Below are 17476 nucleotides of genomic sequence, written 5' to 3' on the forward strand. Positions count from 1 at the left end.
GGGCAGAAGCCAACATCTTTGGAGACCTGGGACCACCACCCCTGCTTATTTTAACAAGGATCGTAAATCAGTATCTGATTCAATCTCGCTCTCCGTCTGCCCCTAACTGGAAGAGTACAGTGTGTGAAAACCAGAGTTGCCAGAATGATACAGCATGGTTTTAGCCTGTTGGGGGAAAAAAAAAATCTCCAGATCATTAAAGAGTAAGCGTCCAAATACCTGTCTGGCATTGGGAATAGATTTTGAAGTGGTAGGTTTGGGGGCCCTTCGGCCCTAGGCACTGTGCCGAGCGTTCTCACATCGTGCACTTGCCGGGAGCCTCAGTAAGAGGAGTTAACACAGAATTTCAGGACTTAGGCTCATAGTGGTGATTCGGAGTAGGGTAAATGCACCTTTGCTCCGCACTGGTTGCTGCCAGGATGGCTTATTAACATCCTTCCAATGACTCTGGATGCTAAGTAATACGCCCTCCATGCCACTGATATGGAAACTGAAGCTCAGAGAGACTCAGCAACTCGGTGAAGACACAGAGCTGAGAAACGATGCGAGGGGGACGGAATCACGTCCGCCCGGCTCTGCAGCCCACTGCAACCCTAACTGTCAGAGATGATGTGTGCAGAGAGCAGTAATTCCATGTGACAAACGCTGAAAATATGACATGTTTGTGGGGAAAAAAGACAGAGCTGTGAACAGACTGGATAATTATTGAACATTCCCTTGCTACCGTCATCAGCATCAAACTATAATGGGAAGCTTTTATATTCACGTTCAAAGGAAGAGGGCAAAATTGATAAGGAAGTACAAAGGCCTTTGAAAAATAAAATGTACTCAATCATTCACCTAAAAAAAAAAATCAAAGAACTGTCAATCTACTGTAACATTTCATTGTAAAGCACACTTGCAGTCACTAGCTAATTAATGTTCGTGGCTTTCCTGTACCAACAGCAACAACACTGAGGAAGTGAAGTGTCTGCATCAGTCTTGCTTCGAGAGAATAAATAACAGCTATATAGACTCAAGCCCTGAGGTTTAAAAAATGTCATGTTTTCAAGATGTTTAAATCAAAAAAATCTTGTAAACTGTTTAAAATGCGATCTCAAACAACATCAAGGCCTCACCAGCAACCATTTAGGGATGGGATTCTGAGTCAAATCCGGAAAGTGATCCAATCCATGTTAATTCACTTAGGCCCCGTTCAGCACGCATATCCCCACGTGTGCACGGCACCCGGCGACTTCAGGCACTGGGACGGGAGCATGCGACTCTGCCCCAGAGGAAGTGTGAACGCTGCGTGCCGCGAGGCGGGGATTTTGCCAGGGACCTCAGGTGCTTTAGGGACAAGTCATCCTCTCCCAAGTCCCCACCCAGAATTTTAGACATGCAAAAAAAGAGATTATAAAAAAGAAATTACCTATTAATGCTTCGAAACAATTAGCCATTGCATGGCGAAGGTCTGATTCTCTACAAAGGTCAGGTCCATGGGCATAAAGCATAAATCGATCCAGTTCAAGTTTCTAGAAAATTCAAAATAACAAAAAGAAAGTGTTTGGCAAAATCCTAACTGCAATAACTCCATAACTCCTAAAGGTAAAGAGTTATGGTTACAAATCAACTAGCTATGTCAACACATATATTAAGAAAGTTTAGTCTACTATTCATGAGGAATCCTTCCATATGGTTCAGCTCTGACAAACCTTGACTCTTCCCCAAGCAGGCTTCTATGAAGTCCATTCCAAGTTCAGACCAAGTAGTAGCCCAGGCTGGAATAAGACTTTGCTAAGACCATGAGGCTTGGGTTCACCCAGTATGTCCAGGGAGACACAGACCCAACCCAAAGTTAACCTGTTGGATTCCAGAGTTCTGCAGTACTGATAATGTTGGTACCATACAGAACAGACTTTTCTGTGGGAGAGTACGTGGGGGCCCTCAGAAGACTTCAAAATGCCTTATAGCTCTAAGTCCTTCCTTTTGAATTTGGTAAGGATTTGGGGGGTGTCTCTGTATCTTTGTACTTTGTCCCCTCCATGAGATCTCCACACTCACCTTTCTGAAGGCTCAATGAGATCTCAACAACAGGATGCCTTATTTTAAGGGCTCTGGGAATATTGTTTGTAATGAATTATGTTTCCTTTTTTATTTGGCCTCAGAAAAGTTTACGGCCAAATTTGCGGCCCAGACCTAGAAATTGTGCAGCACTTATGAATACGTCTGAGTATACTAACCTTACCTCTGGCTTCATTTTACTGTCTTATCCATATTTTCCCTTTACTTTGAGTTCAGTACCTACTTATTTCTTATCCTACTGTATTATAATATACACATCAATACAAGTCCTTCTAGAACTAGACAGAGAATGTATTTTTTAAATAAAACTCCTGAGCCTGAATTAATAGAAATCATAATTCTTTCCATAAAAGGAGATGCCACATTGCACAAGTATGCACTTACACTGTTTCCATTACCATGTTATTCAATTCAAAAGAAACTTACTAAGCAATAACATGCCATGTAATATGGAAAAAGACACAAGTCAATGAGCAATCTAGGACAATATGAGTCTCAGATAAAAGATACTCAGATTTCGTATATCTCAGTATGTATGCTAAAAATATCCATATCCATTTATATTGGGGAAAGACAGAGACAATAAAAACAAGACACACATGTTATCAATATTTGGTATTGCTAGGAATTCATAAGCATAAAATATCAAATGAGAGTTTTGGCTACCACAAACGCAAGAGCAGAAAACACCTCTTAAAAATTGACCCCCAAGTCCAAGAGTTTATAGTAGAGTACGTAAATGTCATCTGCCTCACACCTGCACTGGGCACCGCCAGTCGCACGCTGTCTCTGGAGCCCTGCATGAGAGTAGACTGCAAGCAGTATTTTATATCATAAACAACCATTTTGGAGCACTGTGAATCTTCCAATGCCGCATAACCCCTGCTCCATGCCCTCATTTTTTCATGTAGGCATCACGGAAACTTTTAAAAAGAAGAGTGATGTTCAATTGTGCGTGTGTTAACATGTTCATTTGCCTAAAGAGTTAACTTCGAGCTTTCCCTACATTCTCCAAGGGGTCAGCAACCCTCCATCAAGTTCTCTCCTCCCGAATGGTTAGGAACCACTGGTCTAGACAGAAGCAGAGCATGACCGCCACTGCCTCCTGCTGGGGCAGACAGGTGTGAAGTGCGACGGGAATGCTGGATGCTGGTGTGGAGGAAGATTGTACAGAAACCCCTGAAGGGAGAAACCCGCCACCCCCCTCACAACTCAAGGCTTTGTAAAGCACCCAAAGTGTTACATTTCACCTCAGTCCATGCTGTAGCAATCTCCCACGCTTTGTAAATATCCTCCCTAAAACTTTTCGGGGGGGAAAAATTATATAATTCCATTGTATCTGAAACTAGAAAGAGAACAATGGGTGGGGGGGGGGGAGGTGGGCAGGAGGTTGACAATCTATTTATGAACATATATTTCCAGGGGACATTTATGTGGACTACCAGGAAGCAGCTTGACAATTTAATCAACTAAACACTGAAGCTGTTTTACTTAGAGTTATAGAATTTTATTCGTTGTGAGGCTGCTAAAACCAAGCTGGCATCTCTGTTGCCTATGATTTTTCATTAAGGCATCATCATTTCCATCCCTGAATGCCACTGAAGCTGGGTCAAAGCCTACCACTGCTGCTGCTGCTGCTGCATAAAACACAGCGACACACTCTTGCTAACACAAAAACCATGGGATAAGATTAACCACATTCTAAATGTAATTGATGCCTTGGCAAGATCAAATTAAGGAGTCAGTCAGAGAGTAGGTTTTACATAGTGATTTCTATCAAATTCCAACAGTTATTATCAAAAATTTTTAAAAACAATAAAAATTACTTGAGACACAAATCAAGGAAAATTCGCAAAAGCTTTCTCAGTGGATCATCAGGGCTGGGGGATTAAGAGCCACAGTCCACCCTGCCGTGGAACACATCCACAGGCCTAGACAATGTAAGGATTTATAGTGGGGGCAGCGGTAGCAGCAATGAAAGCAGCTAATTCCTTCTAACTCATTTACAGGTTTGGGGATTACTGTGATGAACAGGCGTTGTGCCAAGCCCTTTATAAACCGAATCATTAACTCAAATGACAACGTCCTGTAGTTCGCACAGCAACTCTGCGTGGCAGATGCCAAGGCCGTCTCCATTGTACAGATGAGAAAGCAGAGGCCTGGAGGAAACGACGACTTGCCATGGCCCCCAGTCTGTAAGAGGAGGGAGGGGTGTGGACCGGATCCCAAGGGCCAAGGCAAGGGCTGGTGTTCTGTCTGCCATGATTCACGGTAAGACGACACCACCAGAGGCAGGAACGTCAAATGAGCATGTGTAGGTAATACGCCTACCGTGAGTCTAAACCCAGTCAAAGGTTCTGTCGGTCACTCCGCCAAGTCAGTGTGGCTACTGGACCGCTTAAACCCTCAATCTTAATTAATGAGATTCGTAATTTGGGGGGAATTCTCAAAGATCTGTAAAGTACCTCCTATGAATACAAATGGCCTGGTGTATTCCATTCCAATCTTGTTAAATTCTGCTTGTTAAAATAAATTAAAAACATGTAATACAGAAATATTACACAAAGGAAAATACAAAAAAAAATCATTTTTTGTTTCTGCTCTCATGTTCCTTCTCCCCAGATGCATAACTCTGTTAATGCACATCTGTCAAATTTCCCTTCTCTTACCAAGTTCCCTCGCCCTGGAGTTCATTAGCTGCTGGGAAACTCACAAAGGTAACCGAACTAACAAGGCTGAATCCTCAAAACCCCTCAAAGAGAATCTTTCCTGGTCTTTAAAATATTAAGCCCTTAACACACACTGGCTGAAGAGGCGCTTATTCAAATGCAACCCGTGCGTGGACTGCAGGAGAGCGTCGGGTTTCCTGCAAGTGCTTCAGGTGCTGGACGTACCTTCGCTAGCATGGCCAGGTGTTGGTTCTGAACAATGGCAGTGCGGTAAGTCGCCAATCCTCCTTCTTCCAGACTCGGAAACAAATAGTACAAGTGGACACTGCAGAAAAAGCACGTAAGTAAATATGCATCGCAACACCGTGCCTGCGGCTCTGAGTCACAGAAACAGGCCGGCACAAAGGACCTACGCAACAGTACCAGCTGAGCTGAGCTGAACAGAAGCGTCTGACTGAAAATGTCTGAAAGTTAAACAGAAAGCACAGTGCAGCTGAATGTGCCAAAGCCCAAGCGGCACCATTCCCTCATATTTCCACATTTATTTCTGTTGAAAGGCTTCTCTGAAGTCTGAGCAATCTGTCACACATTGCTCAGAGCAAACCTATCTGATACAAACTGGGCCTGGAAACAAATACTTTTCTTGGATTGGACTTCGAGCGGCCCCTGAAGAGGAGCCTGGGAAGCCCCAAGCAGGGCAGCAGTGGAGGCGTATTCTTGACGAGGACAGACAGGGCCAGGATCAGAAGAGAGGGGGGCACCTGTGGCTGGCGGTGCTGTAAGCACGAGCCTGAAGGGGCTGCCTAGGAAAGTGTGGGAACAGGGAAGAAGGCCCCAACACAAGGAATGCCAGTTTGGGCCACAGCAGCAGCTGGGGTCTCCTCGGGCTCACACCAGCTTCTTAGATCCACTGAGTCTGTGTAGTCCTATTGTGTCCCCTGAGAGCAGGCTTGGAGAGCAGCCCCTTTGGCTCAGTGTGTCCTTTTTGGGAAAAGAAATGACCCAAAGAGAATAAAAATAGCTCAAGACAGTTCCAAGAAAAGCATGTGTTATCTCCCTTTAACAGAGAAAGTATGTGAGTATGAAAACCAAAGCGCACTTTCCTTCCCCGACTTCCAAATTAAGGGCCCTAAAAGCCTTCTGGGGAGAGAGCACACACACACCCCGAAATCTCGTGACTAAAATTCCTTGTAAGCTTTACTTCCCTCGAGATCGGGAAGAGTGAGAACGGGATCAAAGACAAATCCTAGAAAATGAAATGACATTTTGAAATATCATCCCCTTCTTTACAAATTGGATAGGAGCTCTGAAGCACCTAGACCAGGCTAGCTGATCTCCTGTGGCTGCAGCAACTTGAACGTAAACTTGACAGGAGAGACACCAGCCTTCCATCTTGTAATCCTGCTCGTTACAGCAACAGTGAGTGTAAGTCATCAGGGCCAGAGCCACAGGCACGCGGCTTTAAGCTCCACGGCGGGCACAAAATACAAGATGTTTCAATGGCTTATTTGGCTTATTACAAAAAAAGCAATGTATTAAGTATGTAGCCTATAAAATGCAATTAATGGGGAAGAGCAGAGAAGCCCCCTTACCTGGTCAGAAATTCAACAACAGCATCACCCAGGAACTCCAACCGTTCATTGTGATTAATCCTATAGGAAAATTTTAAAGATCCCTTAAAATAGCACGCATTAACATTCCCTCCCGCTCTCCGCAAAGAAAGAACACAGGAGGGTTAGCTCTCTCAGTAACGAAAACACCTCACTCTGACTGCCATCTTAGCCTAGTGGAAAAGCAAGGGGGTGTTCCTTCATACATGGGGTCCCCGGCTTTCCAGCCTAGGGGTTCCCTTCCCTGGGAATCAGATTTCAAGTGAGGCGATAATACCCTAACAGTTGTGAGTCTTTCCACACTGCTGCCCGGTAGACAAGAGAAAGGAGAATAGGTTCTAGTGAGAGAACTGAACACTGATCATTGCGACAGACACACTGGGTCACCTGTGGTCCTTCTACGGCCCACACAGGGTTGACTGAATGCTTGCCACTGACGCCAGCTGGACCCTTGACGCCAGGCTCCCCCTTTTAGAGTGGGTGTGCAGGTCAGTAGAAAGGCACGTTAGGTTTATATAACGGCGACTTTGGGGGGCAGTGCTGGGTGCCAGTGCATACCCCTGCCTCGGCAGTGCAAGAGATCTTAAAGGTGATTGTTGCAGACAAAGTGGGTGGCTTCTTAATTTCTACTAAGCATCTCCAAAATACCCTAAAATTCCTGTCACTAACTGGAAGCAGCCTACACCACCAGCTGCCACATATTCAACTCAGGGGCTGTCACAGTTGAGGTCAAACAGAAGGGAAACCAGCAAAGGAGAAGGACGGGCCAGGCAGGTGGGAGGGAAAGGAGGCCAGTGTTATCCTCCAGCCAAGGAGAAGAACATGTTTCAAGAAAGAAACAAGCATGATGAGAAGAAATAGCTGAGGCCACTGATGGGCAGTCTCTTTAAGTGGTGGACACAAATCTGATTTGATCCGAGTCAGCAGGGAACTAATCGGTTATCTAAAGCCAGAAATGAGAATCCGAGTACTTGTTTCAGGGTTAGCTGCAGAAAGAGAAAATAGGGGGTCTGGGGCTTTACAACAAGAGGAAACCACAAAGAATGGTGACAACAATGGGGAGGAAAAGAGGGCACACCAAGCCCCTGGCACCCGAGGGAAAAGGCAAGGGACCGGCCAGGGCCTGAGCAGCTGCAGCCTCCCTAATCCGAGGGCCTTCCTTAAGTAGCTCCGACACGGACCCTCATGGTCTCAACAAATTTGGGAGCTGACTACCAACTCTAAACCTTTCAGCATTCCAGGCCATTCTTTATCTCATGCATCGCAGTCATCCATTTGTATCTGATTTCAACAGAAATTGAGAACCTACAGTGGCCAACTAGGACACCGTGCCAGACACACACAGTCCCTTCTCCCTGGCACGTCACCGCTCCTGAATCCTGCTCCTTCCTCAGGTCAGCTGGGGGCCACCCTAACCACCGGAGCTCTCGGGGCTGCTGGCTCACCACACCTCCGTCCCCACACTTACCACACAGCTTATGACAACGTGACATACTATCTCTTATTGTCCTTTGTTTCATGTGTGCCAGTCCAGTTTCCATACTTAAAGTCTCCCTACAGTTTCAGTATATGCAGAAAATTTTTAAACATGAGTAAATTAAATGACTCTTGGCTACCACATCATCCACTTGGCATGGTGAGTTCAATTTTATACTATTTCACATATCTCATAAGCAAGGTTATTCTTCCACCCTACCAGTCCTCCACATTTTGGGATTTTTTTTTTAATTTTTATTGTTATTCAATTACAGTTGTATGCCTTTTCTCCCCATCCCTCCACCCCACCCCAGCTGAACCCCCCTCCCTCCCCCACCTCCACCCTCCCCCTTGATTTTGTCCATGTGTCCTTTATAGTAGTTCCTATAATCCCCTCTTCTCACTGTCCCCTCCCCTCTCCCCCCCTGGCTATTGTTAGATTGTTCTTAACGTCAATGTCTCTGGTTTTATTTTGTTTGCTTTTTTCTTCGGTTGATTGTGTTCCAGTTAAAGGTGAGATCGTATGGTACTTGTCCCTCACCGTGTGGCTTAGTTCACTTAGCATACACATTTTGGAATTGTAAGAGAAACATAAATGTAATAGGAAAAAACTGGAAAGATGTGAGCCCCAAAGAAGTGATTCTGAACCCTCATTTCAATTTTTGGCATTTACTTATATGAAAAAGGCATTCTGGCAATCCAATAATGGGAAGTGGGAGAAACAACAAAGAAAAATTTGTGGCTATGGTGAAGAATTCATAATCTAAAAGTTTACTTAAAAGAAAAAGAACGAAATAAAAACAAGCATCAGGCCTTAAAACAGTAGCAAATCTTTTGTTCCTTGTCCCATTGTTTATAGTTTCTTTAATCACCCCCATTATAAATACTAGCGAGCTCGGAGGATGAGATGTTTACTGAGCAGTAAACACTCCATTTGTTTTTGAGAACTGAATCAACAGAGGCATTATGAAATCGAGATGAACTGTAACATTTATACAGCACATTTGGTCTGAGGAATTCAAAGCACTTTACCAAACACAACAAAGAGTCTCCCTGTAACAGTAATTGCTGTAAGATGTCATTTACTTCGCGGAGACCATCTTGGATTTGGGCGCAGTCCAGGGCAACTGCTGGAGGGACAGCCTTCGCTCACTCTGCCTTCTGAGCCCTGGCAGTGACTGGGGGAGCAGAGCTAGCAGAGGCCTTGGGGCTCAGTCGAACCTTCCATCCAATATAGGAGTCCCTGCTATTCATTACGTCTATCTCCCTGGCCAGTGCGGGGGAAGGGAGGTCACAGGGCTGCTAGATCTGAGACCCACTGGAGCCATGGGTTCCTGGGTGAGCATCTTTGGTTTTTAACCTGAAGCAATTAAATCAGTAAATCCACTCAGTGGATTTCACATATATTCAATGCATGTTGTTACTGTGTTTTTAATGCAAACTACTCGTATATAACTGATTTAAAATACACTTGGCAATTACAATTTCCTTAAGCACACAGACATTAATAGTCCATGGGTGTCTCTCTGTTGGCCCAACAGGTTCTTATACAGTCTGTCCAGCAATGATGCCACCAATCAAAATAAAACGAACCAAGCCACTTGATTCGCTCATTTTTCCATTACCAGTCTTACTGATAACACATGGATTACCTAAGTACCACCAAATGCCTAATCCTTCAGGGACCCTTTCTGTGGTAACATTTCATTGCAATTTGCATGAGTTAAATATAACTGAGTTTTAGGTGGTTAAGCAGTAACACTTTTTAAAATTATGGGCGGTGTAGTCGCTTAACATGATGCCATCATAAAAGTTACATTGTTTTGTAGTTTTGATAGGTAGACAGGATTTTATCTATTAATTTTAAGTCTTTGTGACTTTTTGTAAATCCTAGCTGATCCCTAATCAGATTAAGTAAAATACTAACCAGCCATTTAAACTTCTGCTGATGGCTCTGGCTCTGACCACAACCCCTCTTTTTATCATCATCAATAGGGAAAGGGAAGAAGAGAGGGACAGAAACATCGACACAATAGGGAAACACTGCTCGTCTACCCGCGCCCCGACCGGTGAACCAAACATGCAACCCAGACATGGGCCCGGACCAGGAACCAAACCGGCAGCCCTTCAGTTTGCGTGACGATACCCAACCAGCTGAGCCACACGGGTCAGCGCACCATCACCCTTTCTAACGCCCCAATTCCCCTATTGCTAGCCAACAAGTAAATAACCTCAGATGAAGGTAATATAAAGAATGGCATTCTTTCCTTCAATACTTATTTACTGAGGCCCTGCTCTTTGAAAGACACTGGTTGCAAAAGGAAAGAAAATTTAAAAAGAAAAAACTAAAAGAGTAAGACCATAGACATTCAAAATGCTTACAGTAAAAAATCGGCCCACCACATGATGCTAACACATGGAAGAATAGAAGCTGTACATAAAACCAGGGCCTGCGGGGTGTGGACAGGAAGTCACAGGGTTACAGGGTGTTCCCCAGGCAGCTGTACAGGACTGTTGCCCTTTGGGAAAGGGAGACAGTATACCTGACAGCACAGTAAGTACTTCACACCTAACTGGTGTGCAGCAAGCAGCTAGTAAGGAAAGATGGGCCTGGAAAAGTGGCCTGGGGCTAAGTCACGGGTGTTGGAAATGCCAGGAGAGGAGGTTCCAACTTATTCAGTAGGTGACAAGATGTCACAGAAAGCTTCTAAGCAGGTCACCACTCAGAACTGGACTCAAGGCTCCAGAAACAGCAAGATGACGGGCTGTAGTGTGAAGGGGAACTGCCAGAGGTGGTCACTAACTGTGCTGCAGGATGGGGGGGGGGGTTTCAGGGAGAGCTCCTCCTCTCAGCCCTCTGCCCTGCCCACCTGGCTCGTCCACCTTTCCACTGCCACCAGTGCCAGAACGAGATTTCCCCAACAACTGACTAGCTCGCTCGATCTGTCCCTTTCTAAAGTCTGAAAGTCTGAGCAAGCGTGCCTGCCTGGGAGGAGACACAGCACTGACACTTGCCATTTGTTGGTGCTTGCTTCAAACACGTGCACACACTTCCGAGGAACAGAGACTACTGCATCCCGTTTTATGATAGCAAACTAAGAAACAAGTGGAGGAGAGGGCAAATCGTTGCAAGTGAACTCAATTATTCAAGTGCACCGTATAAAACTGGCCTATGATCCCTGAGCAGCCACCAGCCAGAGCCATCCTTAGCCCCACAGCAGGCTTGTGTGTATATTTGTTCTTGACCTCCACTGAAGCCCTTAGCAGAGTCTCCCTTACACGAAGTTATTTACGTTTACAGCATGCTTACCCGCCCCAGGTAGTCAGGCCTCCTGGTGAGTGGAGCTTTGTCTTACTGGCCTTTGGATCACCTAAAATACCTACAAACTGCCTCCAACTCAGAAAGCACCCGGTAAGTGTCTGTTGAATTGCATTTGTATGAAACTTCCGAAGTGCAGCTGGCTCCCAGGCTGTGCCCCACTGGGGAACACTAGACTGCAACCTGGGAGCAGCAGCAGACCTGACCACAGGGGCCAGGAGGCTCTTCCTGAACAGAAACTTGAGTCAACTCTGTATCTGCAAAAAGATCAGAGACAGGGCAAGAAACTCTCGAGAGAAGTACCAAAGGCCAGAGGTCAAAGGACAAAAGAAACTGTTTATTCTCTCTTGGTGGTACCATTTTCAAAATGAGAACTTCAGAAAGAGCAGTTTTTCAGGTATCATTCCTTTTGCCACAGTAAGTAAGCCATCTCCTTGTAATACAGCAAAAGGAAACATAAACCGTGAGGTCTGAAAATGCTATGGAAGACGTAATTTACCTACCAACAACTGCAGTTGGGGCAGGGGAGACAAAGATCATCTAAACCTGGCTGAGCCACTAGGCATCTGCTTTCATTCCACCTTCCAGGGTGTTAACAAGCTTACACAGGCCCAGCCCACCTCCTTCCCAGGTTCTTCAGGGGCTCAAGGCCACTCAAAATAAAAATATTAATATATAAAGTATCTTTTAAAATCAAGAAATAAAATAAGGAAAACTAACATAAACTTCCCAACCCACTACATAAGGCCAGTATTATTCTATGAAAGCAGACAAAAGCATCACAAAAATGAAAACTATGCAATTATATCTCTTATGAACATAGACCAAGAATCCTCAACCCTAACAAACTAAATTCACAGCACATAAAGAAGACTACACACCATAATGAAGTAGGATGTACCCCAGGAAAGCAAGGTTGGTTTAACACCCCAAAATCAATTAACTAATACACCATGTGAGTAGAATAAATGGAAAAAAACCCCCACATGCTCATCTCAATAAATGCAAAAAAAGCATCGGACAAAATTCAACACACTTTCATAATAAAAAACATTAAGTGAACTAAGAAGAGAAGGGAACCTCTTCAACCTAACAAAAGAGCATCTAAGAAAAACCCAAAGCTAGTACCAGTCTCAACAATGAAAGACTGAATGCTTTCCCCGTGAGGTCAGGAGAAAGAAAAGTGTCTGCTCTCCCCACTCCTATTCAATATTGTACTGGAGGCTCTAGCCAGGCAACAAGATTAAGAAAACGGAACAGAAGTCATCCAGACTGAAAAGGAAAAAGTGAATTATCTGTATTTGCAGGTGATATGATCATATACATAGACTATCCTAAGAAATACACTAAAAACCTATTAGAGCTAACAAACGAGCTCACCAAGGTTGCACAATACAAGCTCAATATACAAAAATCAATTGCATTTCTGATACACTTGCAACGAACAATCTAAAAAGGAACTTAATAAAGCAATTCCACTTATGGCAGCATCAGAAAGAATAAAATACCTAGGAGTAAATTTAGTGAAAGATATACAAAATGTATTCTCTGAAAACTATAAAACATTTTTGAAAGAAATTTAAAAAGACAAATAAATAAAGACACCCAATGTTCAAGGATCAGAAGATTTAACATTAAGATGGTAATTGTTCACAAACTGATCTACAGATTCAACACAATCTCTATCAATATCCCAACTGTGACTTTAGATTTGGGGAGGATTTTTAGACATGCCACCAAAAGCACAAACAACAAAAGAAGTAGAAAACTGGATGTTTGTGCTTTAAGGGACATCATTGAGAGAGTGAAAAAATGACGACCCACGAAATGAGAAAAAATTTGCAAATTATGTATCTCATGAGGGGCTTGTATCTAGAATATATAAAAATTATTATTAACTCAATAATAAAAAAAACTATTAAAAATGGGGGGAAGATCTGAACAAGTATTTCTGCAGAAAAGATCATACAAATGGCTAACAAGCACACGAAAAGGATGTTCTACGTGATTAGCCGTCAGGGAAATTCAAACAGAACCACGATGAAATAACAGCTCACACCCAACGGGAGAGCTGGCACGAAAAGGACAGGTAATAATAAGGGTTGGGAAGACGTGCAGGAACCAGAACCCCGGTGCACCGCTGCTGGGAACAGAAAATGGGGTAGCCATTTTGGAAAAAGAGTCTGGCAGTTTCTCAAAAGGGTAATGAGTTAGTGTGTGGCCCAGTAGTTCCACCCCTAGATAGACAACCAAGAAAAATCGAAACACATGTCCACACCAAAATCTATACCCAAATATTCATAGCAACGCCATTCATATTAACTGAAAAGGAGAAACAATGCACATGCCACTAACGGATAAATGATCAAGTAAAATGTGGGGTAACCATACCATGGAATATTAAAAAGAAAGGAAGTACTGATACATACTATAAAATGGCTAAATCCTGAAACTGTTATGCTAAATAAAATAATCCAGTCACAAAGGATCACAGCATACAATACATTACTATTGATACAAAATTTGTCTCTCGGGAGAGAAATAAATCCGTAAAGATTGGAAGTAGTAGCTGCCTGGGGCTGAGCAGGCTGAGCGGGCCAAGGGAAATGGGGAGTGACTATTAAACACACAGGGTTTCCCTTAAGGGAGTGACCATGGCGGCACCCACCGTACTGTGGACACACTAAAAACTACCAAACTGTACACTTTAAATGGGTGAGTTGTACACTATGTGAGTTATATCGTGATGAAGCTATTATTAAAAGATCTACTTTACCTTGAGGGAGTTGGGTCATCTTGGCCAAGGCGTGACATAATATTTATTAGCGTGTTAATTCCTATTTTAGAAAGACATACACAAGTAAATACTGTTAGAAGCATTCTAGACCATGATATGACATGTAGAAAGAAAATTATCTAGCTCTTTCCAATTTGATTTTTAAAAGTTTTATATCTGCATGTATACAAGTTTAACAAACTTAGTTCCTTAAAGCACTTAATAGGAGAAAGAAATATTTTTTTTTAATTTTTATTGTTATTCAATTACAGTTGTATGCCTTTTCTCCCCATCCCTCCACCCCACCCCAGCCAAACCCCCCTCCCTCCCCCACCTCCACCCTCCCCCTTGGTTTTGTCCATGTGTCCTTTATAGTAGTTCCTGTAATCCCCTCTTCCCACTGTCCCCGGCCCCTCCCTGCCCCCCCGCCCTGGCTATTATTAGATTGTTCTTAACTTCAGTGACTCTGGTTATATTTTGTTTGCTTTTTTCTTCTATTGATTATGTTCCAGTTAAAGGTGAGATCATATGGTATTTGTCCCTCACTGCCTGCCTTAGAGAAAGAAATATTTCCAAAAATTCATCCACCCTTATTACAATGCTCTGCTCAAAGTGAATGTTACTATCTCTGGGTCAAGAAGCACTAAAGAATGAGAGGGTGAAACAGTCACCAGGGAGCCAGGCCTGGCGGAGATCTCCTCTGCAACTGAGAGCACAGGCCAGAACCCACGTGCGGAATCCAACCATACCTTTTTTCCGCATGTGCATGTGATGAACTTTTCTATCTCCGTATTTGGGCTGCCGAATTCCACAGTTAGACAAGGAATTCCTGGCGTGGTCAGGATTCATTCCAAAATTTAAGTGATGACTCGGGTGAGTCATGGCCAGCTAAAATTCCAATGAAATTAAGTTCAGTCCTTAAAACCCAGCACAGAAACAATACCTTTATATCATCCTAAATGAAACAGGAAGGAGATCTGTCTATCCAGATCTGGGTCTTTCCATCTTATCTCCTCTTGCATCATTTCCAGAGTTCTGAGGCAAGCCCTCTTCTAAAAATACATCTAAAAATCCACATCTTTCAGAGGAAAGTTAAAGTACTCAATGCCTGAAAAGAAGAGTCATAAAGAAGGAAAAACTGGAAGAAGGGGCTCAGGTCTGACAGGCAAATTTTTGCTTTAGTTTATTTATATAGGGACAGACGCAAAAAAAAAAAGTGAGAAAAGGATTGGAAAGTGGCAACCAGAATGAAGGAGAGATGTTTCTAAACATCGCCATCATCTCCCAGAATAGCGAACTCAGTGGTCCCTTTGAAACCTGCAGGCTGAACTCCTCCCATCTTGTTACCATGCGTGTACGAGGGAGTAACTCTTACCTGTAACAGACAACGATCTTGGAAAGTATATCCTATCAACTTGTCTAGGTGCATTAGGCATTGGTGGTAGCGGATATGATGAGTCAACACAGGTAGCATCATCGCATGCTAAGAAAAAAATGGAACATTTTTAACTCTATAAAAGCTTTAAAAACGCAACAAACAAGAACCATTTTCGCATCACAAGCCCCACGTCACAGGGTCTCTACAGTGTGCCGGCTGCGGGGAGTCCCCAGAGTCATCCACAAGGGGCAGCAGGCCTTAGCTGCTTGGGGACCAGAATGCCCGGGTCCGTCACCCACGGACTGTGGAACTTGGGGCGAGTTATTTCACTTCTCAGCCTCAGTTTCCTCACCTGTAACACCGGGAAAATCAGTGTAGCTACTTTCAAGGACAGTTCAAAAGATTAAATAAGCAAATACAAAAAACTGCTTACAACAAGCCCCAGCAGCCCTCAGGCCTGTAGAAGTTCTGTCCTCCTCATCAGTCGTGAATTCAAAAGGGAACGGCCCAGGACCATCCATTCTGAAACTCTGTCAGAGTCAAGCTCCTGCGAATCTAAGGAATATGACTCTTACCCCTCAAAGTGCCCCCGAGCACGTACACGCAAAAGCTGTATGCCATTCTTGTGTGCTCACCACCCCCCGAAGCCCACCACTATCCTTTAGGAAAGGCCTCAACCGGACGACCTTCAAAGGCTCTTCCAGCTTCCACACTCAATGTTCTAACATTTCAAGGGCGACTTTTATAAAACCACCAGAACCGTTAAGGCACCTAAGAACATGGAACTTGTACTTTTTTGTTCAAATCACTTTTCATTTCGCTATAGATTCCTCATTGGGAGATAATTTCATGAAAGGCATATCTTCTTCTTTTCTTTAATAACGTTTCCCTAGAATTCAAGAGAATAAAGGAGTCATTCTTGTTCATCAGAAGCTGGAGGATGGGCACAGCCCACAGAATGAGTGACATATGCTTTGTATCTTTTCAGTCTTCAAAGTATTTTAAGCTGGCATTGTTTTAAAATACATGCAAATGGGTTTGCTTGAAACTATAGAAATCAGTTTCTTGTATTATTAACTTAAAAAGAAAGACTAGTTCTCCCAAACAGAATTTCTATCAAGAGAACGTCCTTCTTTCCCATTCAGTTCGATCAACTCAGTATGTATTGAGTCCCTCCACATGCAAGGCTTACGAGAGCTGTGGAGAGAAAAAGATGGAGACACTATTTTTGACCTCAAGGGCTTCCCATCGATATGGCATTATGACTTGAAGAGCTGGCAGTTTGTCCACTTTGTTTTTATAAGTGCTGCACTTTTAAAAACCAAGACAATACTATGGGAGTGTGTGGCCAAACAATGTGGTTTTACAGGCATCTAAATGGCGCAGAGCTCACGAGCCGACGCCACAGCTCGAGGTGTGCGGGTCTTGAAGCCGGTACAGTGCAAGTACCTTCCTAACGATGACCCCACACGGCGAGTTGCGTATGTTTAGTGCCTTCGGTGAGAAAGAGCCCATGACCCGTCGAGAAAATAACACCGTCTTTAGAGTACTCTGATTATTAGAAAATTATTACAACATTGAGCCCAAATCTGTCTCCTTATTCCCCGGATACTGCTGGAGGCAAAATTAAAAATTAAAAAATGGCAAGGTCCCCACATCTTCTGTTGCCTAACCTAAGTCTTATTCCCTGGAACCTTTACTCATGTGAAACAGCTTTGAGTCCCTTCACCACTTCCTCTAGACTCGCTCCAAATATCATGGACAGGTAAATATGACCCACATCCATCTTGTATGCCAGACAACTGAGTCTTACTATTACCTACAAGACTGTTATAATCGTTAGCTCAGTTTTTAAAATTATCAGTCTCTGCGCTGTTAAAATGCATGCAATCACTGAGCATCATTTTGGTCTCCTCTAATTCATGCCTGGCAACTGCTTTCATTTTTAAAAAGTTCCCCTGGAAGATTGTGAGGAAATGGCAGTGTGTAGTTTCAAATCTGTTCAAATTCCCCCATCAAAACAGGGCAACTAGAATAGCAAACTAGACTTACGAACGATATATACATAAAACTAGGTGACAAAGCATCCCCATGAACACCTAAATAAGTGTGCGTGAGGACAGAGACCTCCGTGGTCTCGTCGTGTGAGAGAGAAAAGACAGGGAGGGTAGCAGGGCTCCTGAG

The 17476-nt window shown here is 43.6% G+C and overlaps 1 protein-coding gene across 9 annotated transcripts in view; it reads right to left on the reverse strand.

Annotated features, from left to right (window-relative positions):
- DROSHA (drosha ribonuclease III) overlaps nt 1-17476 on the reverse strand; it is a 105999-nt gene that overhangs the window by 29638 nt on the left and 58885 nt on the right. For all 9 annotated transcript variants that reach the window (XM_053914067.1, XM_053914062.1, XM_071219754.1 and 6 more), the window contains 6 exons: nt 15290-15397; nt 14664-14802; nt 13915-13975; nt 6326-6385; nt 4959-5058; nt 1412-1514 (listed from right to left, as the gene is read on the reverse strand). In XM_053914067.1, the coding sequence (XP_053770042.1) occupies nt 1412-1514; nt 4959-5058; nt 6326-6385; nt 13915-13975; nt 14664-14802; nt 15290-15397 (571 nt within the window). The remainder of the gene's footprint in view (nt 1-1411; nt 1515-4958; nt 5059-6325; nt 6386-13914; nt 13976-14663; nt 14803-15289; nt 15398-17476) is intronic.

Source organism: Desmodus rotundus, chromosome 1, assembly GCF_022682495.2.
Source record: "Desmodus rotundus isolate HL8 chromosome 1, HLdesRot8A.1, whole genome shotgun sequence".
Classification (NCBI taxonomy): Eukaryota; Metazoa; Chordata; class Mammalia; order Chiroptera; family Phyllostomidae; genus Desmodus; species Desmodus rotundus.